The 10,548-nt window shown below is 36.1% G+C and overlaps 1 protein-coding gene and 1 long non-coding RNA gene across 2 annotated transcripts; both read right to left on the reverse strand.

Annotated features, from left to right (window-relative positions):
* Nucleotides 1-5,983: 5,983 nt before the first annotated feature.
* LOC130015451 (uncharacterized) lies at nt 5,984-6,936 on the reverse strand. The gene is made up of 2 exons (XR_008790637.1): nt 6,806-6,936; nt 5,984-6,346 (listed from the first exon to the last, which is right to left on the reverse strand). It is a non-coding gene; the product is annotated as an uncharacterized LOC130015451 (long non-coding RNA).
* Nucleotides 6,937-8,111: 1,175 nt separating this feature from the next.
* On the reverse strand, nt 8,112-9,353 carry LOC126679237 (60S ribosomal protein L21-1). The gene is made up of 2 exons (XM_050374226.2): nt 9,056-9,353; nt 8,112-8,573 (listed from the first exon to the last, which is right to left on the reverse strand). Exons 1-2 carry the CDS (start codon nt 9,290-9,292, stop codon nt 8,316-8,318), a joined length of 495 nt encoding a protein of 164 aa, XP_050230183.1. The 5' UTR covers nt 9,293-9,353; the 3' UTR covers nt 8,112-8,315.
* Nucleotides 9,354-10,548: the final 1,195 nt, after the last annotated feature.

Consider the following 10,548-nt stretch of genomic DNA (forward strand, 5'->3'; position numbering starts at 1 on the left):
TGCGGTGCAGATCTGAATCACTCATGATGAAGATTGAACAAATCATATTGAAATTGTCATAACTAGAGACTGTCTTCTGGATCAAGTGTTATTTTGAATTTAAACTCAATTGACAATTGATTGCTAGCAAATTGTGATAAATGGTCAACAATTTGCAACTTTTGATTGGATAGTGCAATCATCAAAATATTCATTCGTACAAAGAGGATTACTGCTTTTGATTGTTTCTTAATTTGCTAATGTATTTACATACAAGCTATTTGCATGAGTTTCTAATGCTTTTTTAGCGCTATAATAAAATTTTGGGTTAATGTTATAAAAATTCACCAACTTTACACGTTTTTTCATTTTAATCACGTAGTTTAAATTTTTTCATTTTCATGCACGAACTACCATTTTTCTCATATTCATGCACAGTGCTGAAGTGTCACGGTTCCATTAATGTAGGTCGTTGAGGTGGAGGTCAATTTACACCAATGAATGAGTATCACCTCAGCATCGTGCATGAATTTGAGAAAAAGTGATAGTTCGTGTATGAAAGTAAATTGGGTGATTAAAATGAGAAAACGTGTAAAGTTTGTGACTTTTTTTTTTATATTAATCCTAAAAAGAAGTAAAGTTTAGGATATTTCTTAATCTATAACAAATATAAAAGTGTATTCTCGGGGGGAACACTTCCATTCACGGACAAAAATACCCTCTACATATTTTATCCAAGTTTATATTCCTAATTGTGACATATAAGAATATTTGTGCTTAACAAATAGAAAGATGTAATCCATAAAGGAAACATATAATCATCGCAGTAGCTATCATTATATATAAAATTTCTAATCCTAAAAGAAATTGTGCAACAACTATCATTATGTGTTAAATTCCTGATCCTAAAAGAAATTGCACATATATAACACTGTATATAAAAAAATATGACGAGTTTTATTAATATGAAATAATTATAATATTTGTGTTAAAACTTTGATATTTTTTATATTTATTAGTTATTTACTATGAAAAATAATATAAATTTGCTTCAACCATATTATCATTTTTTAATAACAACAATATCAAAAATTAAATCTTTTGCTTAATTCTAACTTTTTAATATTTCCATAAAAGAATCGTTAACGTGCGTAGCACGTGGCCAAAAAAACTAGTATATTTTAAATGTGGAAACTACAACACTAAAATGAATAAATGTGATATATATCTTTTTTTTTGAGAGGAAAGATTGAACTTTATTAATCAAACAAACGAATTAACAAGTTCATTGACCGGGAAAGGAACTTCACCGTCAGACATACAATCTTTTCCTATAAAAATCCCCCATTTAGCTAAAGCATGTGCAACTTGGTTGCATTGTCTTCGAGCGTACTGAAACTTAACCGTTCGAGCTTCCAAGACGCCAAGACAATCATCAATGAAGAACTGGATGGGATCGATGGCACTAGACGGATTCAGAAATCTGCTTATCACATTGGCTGCATCTGATTCGAAAAGCAGTACATCACTAGGAAGAGACGCAGCAAGTTCAGCCCCGAAAAGGACAGCCCGAGTCTCAGCTGTTTCGACATCAGTAATACCCTGCAAAACCTTAACTCCCCACCTGATAACAGTTCCATTGTGATCTCTGCATACAGCGCTAGTAACTGACAGATTACGGCTAACTGAAATCGCAGCGTCCGAATTAATCTTCAACGTGCCTGCTGTAGGAGGTACCCATTTCACCACATTTGCAGGCGTGAGGGCATTGGACACCCTATTAGAATCTGCCCCATTCTCTTTAGTTGTGGCAACATAATTAAAGAGGGTATTAGGAGGTCTTCTGTCATTACCAAACACCATGTTATTTCTATCAGACCATATTGTCCAAAGACACATTATGAAAACCTGCATGTCCTCTTCTTTCAACGTGGAAAACATTTGTTTCAGCCAGTCTGCTAAAGTCCCGCACGTATAACTATCAACACGGAGGTTCAGCGGCGACAAGAGCCAAAGACCTCGAACACTCTCGCATTCTTTCAGAGCATGCAACTGGGATTCGTCTTCCTTGCCACATCTTGGGCATAGCTTCGAAATTTCAGGAATTCTAACTGAGAGCTTCAAGTTACACGGCAGAGATTCATGGAGTATTCGCCACAGAAAGTGACGAACCTTCGGCTGAACAGCGCACCGCCAAATTTTCGACCACAACCCACTACTCATGGCGCTAGAGGAAGAGGAGGTTCTCGACCTGTCAGCGATTTTGCAGGCTTGATAATACCCAGATTTAACCGAGTAAAATCCATTCCTATTGAACGTCCAGAATAGCTTATCCGGCGGAAGCTTTCTACTGACCGGCAGCCGAATTATATTCGTCACATCTTCTGGAAGAAAACACTCATTGAGTTTCCCCATGTCCCATGAACCATGAATGTTGATGAAGTAGCTAACTTTACATCCAGGGGGAACATTTATACTTCCAATCGGTTTCATGCAGGTAGATGTTGTAATCCAGTTATCAACAAGCACATCTATATCTTCACCATTCCCAATCCGCCAAGCAAGCCCGGAGTCCAAAATCCTTTTACCCTCCACAATGCTCTGCCAGACAAAACTTGAACCACGACGAGAACCTGCCTGCTCAAAGTTGCAACTTGGGTAATATTTTGCCTTTAGGACTTTAGCACACAACGAAAGAGGGTTTTGGATAAGTCTCCACCCTTGTTTCGCAAGCATAGCAAGATTGAAGGCTCGGAGGTTGCGAAATCCTAAGCCTCCTTCTTTTTTCGACTTACAGATGGAGTTCCAACTAACCCATGGGATTTTATTTTTATCGTCCGAACCGCTCCACCAAAATCTAGAGATGATGCTTCGCATTTCTTTGCAAAAGGAAATCGGGAGAGCAAAACAACTCATGATGTATGTCGGAATGGATTGGGCGATAGACTTGATTAGAACTTCCCTACCCGCTTTAGATAAAAATCTCTCTTTCCACCCAAGAACCCTTATATGTAACCGGTCGCGTAGAAACGCAAATATAGGCTTCTTGGAGCGTCCTATCAAAGTAGGCATCCCTAGGTACTTAGCGAAACGATCAACCACCCGAATGCCCAACAACTCCCGGATCGCATCTTTATTACTTTGGATGACTCCTGCACTGAAAAAAAGCTCGGACTTATCAACATTAACAATCTGCCCCGACGCCTGTTCGTAGGAACTAATAATGCCTTTCAAAGCTTGACCCTCCCTCAAACTTGCTTTAATGAAAAGAACACTGTCATCTGCGAATAGGAGGTGATTAATGCGGGGTCCCCCTCTGCAGACTCTACCACCCGATATCGTCTTCTCACGAACACTGCGTCTGATAAGCGCTGAAAAACCCTCGGAGCACAGGAGAAACAAGAATGGAGAAAGCGGATCGCCTTGTCTAAGGCCACGCTGTGGATAGAGAAACCCGAACGACGTCCCATTGATTAAAAAAGTAAACGATACTGAAGATATACAAACCATGATAAGTTTGATGAAATGAGGAGGAAACCGCATCTTTTTCATAACCAATTCAAGAAAACTCCATTCGACCCTATCGTATGCTTTGCTCATATCTAACTTGATAGCTACCGAACCTGCTTTACCCTGAGAGCGCTTAGACATAGAATGAAACATCTCAAAGGCAATCATCGCATTATCGGTAATTAATCTTCCTGGCACAAAAGCGCTTTGAGCTTCGTCTATAACGTCAGAGAGAATCCCTTTCAGTCTGTTGGCAATTACTTTTGCTATGATCTTGTAAATAACGTTGCAGAGACTAATGGGACGGAGATCTTTCATCGTCTCTGGATTAGCAACTTTCGGAATCAGGGTAAGGAAAGTATGATTTGCTCGACTGGGCATCACCCCCGTAGATAAAAAATTAAGCACACATTTAATCACATCACGCCCCACGACGTGCCAATAGGAGTTGTAAAAAAGAACAGGCATACCGTCAGGACCCGGCGCCTTCAATGGTCCCATTTGTTTCAACGCACATTTAATCTCTTCCTCCCTAAATGGTCGTTGAAGATCAGTGATTTGCTCATCATTAAGAGCTGAATCGATGCACTCGACAACTCGATCCTGACTTATGGGAGCTGAATTGGAAAAGAGCTTTTCATAATAAGCTGCACTAACTGAGTGAACATCCGCACCAAACCTCCACGCACCCTCATCATCGCGAATTCTCTGAATGAGATAGTTTTTCTTTCGATTTGACGCTTTAAAGTGAAAAAAATTCGTGTTGCGATCCCCTTCTTTCAACCAGTCAGCACGGGAGCGTTGTTTCCACATTAGTTCTTCTTTTGACAGGAGGTCGTCAAACTCAGCTGAGATCGCCCCCAAGCGCACGTCATTCCCACCCATATCGTTGCTATTCTGTAATAACTTCATCTCTGCGAGCTTTTCTTTCATCTGCTTGCTGAGATTACCGAAGTTAGAGTAGGCCCACGATTTCAGATTAGCACCACACTCTTCCATTCTAGTCATAAACTCTGAAGAGCTGCTGCAATTTCCATTCCACGCTGCATGAACAACTTCATCAAAATCAGAATGTGTCATCCACATCTGCTCAAATCGGTAAACCCGAGCTGCTTTACTACCATCATGACGACTCTCAATCCTTTGAGTACTAAGAACAATGGGGCAATGATCAGATCTATATCGTGTTAAATGTGCCACTCTCCAATTCGAAAAAACCTCCTGCCACTTTTGGTTGGCCAAGAACCTGTCGAGTCTAACTTGTATAAGATTTTCATTACTCCTCCTATTTGACCATGTAAACAGCCCACCTGAATACCCCAGATCCTCGACACCACAGAAATCTAACGCCTCTCTGAAGCTGTCCATCTCCTTCTGATCGCTGTTTCTTCCTCCCTCTTTTTCATCATGAAATAAGTGGAGATTGAAATCCCCAAACAGAAGCTGAGCATCATTTGCGTTACCTCGAAAGGTTTTAAGAAGCTCACAAGTCTGGTTCTTGTGCTGGGTCTCTGGCCAACCGTAGACTCCCACCCCTCTCCACGTGACGTTGAAATCGATATCTTTAACCATGAAATGTGATATATATCTTAATGTACTTAAATTTATTGTTTAATTATATGCATTTAAATTATTATTTTTGTAATTAAATTAAAATAAATTTGACTTGATGAGATTCAGATTAGTGGTTTAGTTTGATTTTTACTCTAGTCTACTTCCAAATATATTTTTTATCCTGATCACCAAGCATCTTTATTTTTTAAATTCAAAATTTTACATCTTTCATCATTCGTGACCAAATTTTCATAATAATTCCATTTAGAATTTAGACGATATTTTTAAAATTTAATCGTAATTAATAAAGGGAGAATGGATTTAAAAATAAAACTTAAAATTTTTTCACACAATTGAAAAGAAAACATTTAAAATTGGACATAATTATTAAAATTGATTGTAAACAATAATGAAACGTAAAAGTTTGAAATTAAAAAATAATTAGGATTAAAAAAAAGCTTAACCCATTATTAGATCTTTAAAATATATGTATTTTGATTATCTGGTCCTAATTTTGTCTCTTTTTGGTCCCTGAACTCGGGAAAAGCGTGTTTTCAAGTTTTTCGATGGATCTCATTAGAAATTCCATTAGTTATGTGGCATTTTTTTAACAAGTAACTCGCCACTTTTTGAGCGTGAATCGCATGTTCTTAACGGATTTAAAAACATATTTTTTATAAGTTCAGGGACCAAAAAGAGATATTTAATTTATGTATCAGTTGATTAAAAGATGCATAATTTAAGGACTTGATATTAGAATTATCCTAAAAATAATTCTTTGCCAAAATATGATGATGCTCAAACACAAATTACTACATTTTATGCCCTCATCAAACTTATGATTCAAAAGGGATTGGTTGGACATGTTATGTTTCTCCTCATCTTCAATAAATTAAAAGCTATATTGCACATAAATGGAAACATTAAAACCAGAAATAAAAAAACAGAAAATAACGAAAACAATATATTACAAGTTTTACAAACATTTTTAAAATAGGAACGAAATGCCAAAATATAGATTTTAATAAGTTTTCGTGCAACAAATATCAAATGTTGTAAGACCATATTAAACCCAAAAAAAAGAAAGGAGGAGAGTGCTAAATTGGAGGCTGTTTACAATAATAAGCGCAATAACAAATTCTAGTATTTTTGCATTCTCCAACACCAAAGGATTGTTTAGCACATTTTTGATTGCATCTTTTTAAGTTGCAAATTTTCATCCTTACAAATTTATGGCATGTGTGTTCTGGTATCCTCACTGCATTTGCTCTCTCCACTCCTAATGCTTGCCCACTACATTCAACTGTCATACCAAATTTCAAGCTGGTTAAAATAAAATATATCTTATTTCACCACATTTCGATAGCCGAATAAGCTGAAAAAATTATATAAAAACGTTATATGTTCTCTTTAATATGTATTGATATTGAAAAAATAAAAAATTATCAATCAAACCGATTAACTATGCTAACTACCCATATGATAATGATAACCGAGTTAAGAACACAAAGGCAACAACATATGTATCACGAAAAGTTATCAACTTTTGCGTTTCTGTATTAAATGTTTATACAACTCCGAAATTTTACATTTATAACATGCTATTATGAAAATATTGCTTCAACGTTTTTCTTCGTTACAGTATTTCTATGCAACATAGGTAAAAACATGAATATTAATCATGAGAGCTCATTTGCTTGACAATGTGTGCTATATGTAACAAAAAAAAATTAATTATGGAAAATGGTATTAAGAAAATAACCTGAAATAAGTAGAAGGAGCAAGAGGGCAAAGGGGATAATCCTCATCTTGAAAATGTTGAACATGATAATTGAAAATCAAAAATTGATTTTGATTAGAAGAAAGAGAAGTTATTAAGTAGTGTGATGCTTATAAAACACAAAAAATGAAGCAACTTCTTTTGATGAATAAAGGGTATTAAGTATAAGTGAATATTTTGAACAACTAGATACCCAAGTTACTTCTCTAGTACTATAGTCTTAATTAACCTCTTTTTTTTTTCTTGAGCAATTGAGCATATATTCTTTTCTTTTTTCTCACTTTTACTAGATTTCATTTACAGCTTCATTTAGAGGAAAAAGTGCTGCTGATGCTGAGATATATGAAGATTTGGAGCCAGAAAACCAAACTATATAAGTAGCAGGATTTCATTTATTTAGTTTTTTCTCGACAAAATATTGACGAAACCGATGAAGATGAATGCTTGATTTTCGGCAACAATGTGTTTAGTCGAGAAAATTGAGTTTTTGATTGAAATCTAGAGTTCTTGGAGATTCAGTTGGGGGAGAATGTGAGAAACGAGAAATGATGATAGATCTTTAATTGTGTGACATGAATTATTGTGATATAATTTCAATTTTCGGAACATTAAAATCGTTTGCAAAAAAATTTCGCCTCACTGGAAACATTTGAATAATTTTTCTAATTTTTCTCAATAATAAATTACACATAACGTGAAAGACAAAATAAACAGCTGAACTTATGCTTATGAGAGTTGGGAGCTTAAAATATGATCTGAATAATTTCTTCTTTCTTCCAGCAATTCAGTTTTTTCTTTCTTCCAGCAACTTGTGTATTTTATACTTGATGTACAAACAAAATATCTTATAAACAGTCTGATAATTTAAAAAAAAATAGAGAAGGATTCTAAGTGAATTCTTTTTGATAACGTTTAGATCCAAATCACAAACCGAAACTACATAAGGGTCAATGTTATACATTATTCAAACAGTTCACGGAGAAATGAACATACAAAACAAATTATCAAATGACCATTTCTCCAGGAACTAATTTCTAAGAGTAACAAAACTATCAAAATTCATGAACATGCAGATCCTGACCGACTGCTTGAATCATTTTAAGTATTGGAACCAATTAATTTCTGTTTACGAATCAATAATTTGCAAAATGTTATACCTCAATTCATGAATTATTGAATTAACATCCACAACAAAATTTTCAAAAAACAACAAAGTTATCTGCAAGTCTGCAACAACTCATGAACAGGGAAATAAAGACCGAACATCAACACACAATACAATTGCATATAAAAAAAGCATCCATTTTTTGTCAAACGAGAATTTAAGTAAACAAAATATTCCTGCAAATACAGATATCTCAAAATGACTCTTCAAAACTGAAAGTACTTGAAAAAGAGAGTCGGATATAAATAATCTAATAAACCAGTTTAATAAAAAGTTTTCGGCACAGTAAGAAAACAGGCATAAACAAAAAGCCTAGAAATTGTAGACCTAATAACCTCCCTTGAGGTCGTTAACAACATCATAGGGAATGGGGGTGACGGTCTCAATTGTAGCACCTCCAACCATGAAACCTGGTTTAGGACCCTCAGGGCGTCTCTTAGTACTGATGACCTCACCTCTTAGCTTAGCCTCTGCCTTCAACTCATCGTTCTTAATCTTCCTCAGCCGCAACTCTTCGGTGCACCTTGATTGCTGGAGGTGCTCGACTCTAACATGGATCCTCTTCTTAATGATCCTGTTACCAACCTGGTTTACAAAAACAGCACCAACTAGCTTAATTCAAACCTGCCCATATAAACTACAAGCATCCTATAACAGAACAATAGAATGAAATGATGCCATATAATCCGGTTATTATAACTCAAATCACGATTCCGATTAGAGTATCAATAAAATGATAACAAGACTAAGCAAATAACATTAAGTTCCAGATTTAACTGCAACATATCAATCTATAATACCCAAAATATAGTTATAACAGTAACAATGTAGATCTCAACTTAATTTTACAAAAATCATTGACAATTAAACTGAAATGGGTAACTAAATAAACAGTACAGGTCTCCAATACACTCAATAACACCAAATACGGGCAAACCTTAATGAAATTAACAAAACTAACCAAATTAATTTCTAAAAATCTCAATTTAATTTCTAAAAATCTCACAATTCAAATCCAAAACCGAAAGAAAAAGAAAAAGACTAAACAAAATCCAAAAGAGCTATACCTGCTTGTTAACCTCCACGCCGACGGCACGCTTGGTGACGTTCCAGACACGGCCAGTGCGGCCATGGTAAAATTTATGGGGCATGCCCTTGTGGATGGCGCCGTTAACCTTCACGTCCACATAGTCGCCGATTTTGAAGGTCCTAAGGTAGGTAGTTAAGGGGATGTAACCCTTCTTCCTGAAGGGCCTGGCGAAGAGATCCCTGGTTCTTGATCGGAGACCGTGACCTGCCGGCATTTTCTCTCTACTGACTGGTGGCTCTGTGGAAGGATGTGAAACAGAGTGTTCAAAACCCTAGCTGATTTTTTATTTATAGCTGCTTCGAAAAATAGTTGTAGCTTTAGGGTTTGTAATATTTTGATGTGGATTGGGCTTTTGGGCTTATGTAATTCCAGGCTTTTGATGAATTTATGACGGGCTTTTCGTTATTTGAAGAAATTTTGAGGCTTATTGTCTCTTTTTTGATTTTTTTCTTTAATACTATTGTAGCCTAATTACTTAAAAACCACGCACGTTGAAACATTTTTTTATGGGAAAAGGGTCATCCAGGCCCTTAACGTTTGGGGGGTGGATCAGTTGGGCCCTTAACGTCACGAAAGGTGCATCCAGGCCCTCAATCTCATGCAAAACGGACAACCGTGCCCCTTAACTTAACACCGTTCCTCTCTGACTCTAACGGCACGTCCAAATCCTACGTGGCACTTCTTTTTACCGTTGTGAATTAATTACGTGGCATTTATTTTGCCACCTACCCATCTCAGATGGGTCAAATCACTTCAGACCCATATCCCCATTAGAAAAGTTAGGGTTTTTAATATGAAAAAAACGATTAACCCCTTTCTTCTCCCCAACCCTTTGATTTTCCATCCATTAACCACATGATCTTCCAGCAATCTTCGATTTCCTTTCCAGTAACTACAAATCTTTGATTTTCTGGCGATTTTGTACTCCTCGCTTTCCTCTGCAACGTTCAGGTATGCTTCAAGTTTTTGCTGTAAGTTTTTCCTCGTTTTCTTGATGGGTATCTGGATTTTGGGATTTAACAGTTGGATAAGCTCTATCTACTGATGTTAATGATGGGGTTTTGTATGATGTTAATGTCGTTTGGTGGTCAGTTGAATATGGTGGTCAGTTGAATATGATGTTGATGTTCCTTAATGGGTCTCTGTTTTTGATAATGTCCATATGTACTGATGTATCCTATATTTACATATGATCTGCATTTTGGCAGTTTGTGTATCAATGTTTGTGTTTGTCTTGTTGAGTTGTATGTTATTATTAGGTTAGTGGTCCATGCTAAATGTGATGTATGTGTTTGTCTTGCTGTGTTGTATGTAATTCTGGCAGTTTGTTGAGTTAGTGAATTTTGTTTTTGCAGCATGGGTGAAGTAATTGATGTGCATTTCAATTTTGGTGGAACATGGACAGTTGACCCTACATTAGATTATGTGAATGGTGATATAGAGACCAAATTTAACTTTGACTCAGATTAC

This window comes from Mercurialis annua, linkage group LG4, assembly GCF_937616625.2.
Source record: "Mercurialis annua linkage group LG4, ddMerAnnu1.2, whole genome shotgun sequence".
Classification (NCBI taxonomy): domain Eukaryota; kingdom Viridiplantae; phylum Streptophyta; class Magnoliopsida; order Malpighiales; family Euphorbiaceae; genus Mercurialis; species Mercurialis annua.

Excerpts from the sequence above, each read along its gene's own strand:
- LOC126679237 (XM_050374226.2), bottom strand. The coding sequence starts at position 9,292 with ATGCCGGCAGGTCACGGTCTCCGATCAAGAACCAGGGATCTCTTCGCC. Across the intron at positions 8,574-9,055 it reads GCGTGGAGGTTAACAAGCAG|GTTGGTAACAGGATCATTAA; the intron begins GTATAGCTCTTT and ends TTTGTAAACCAG.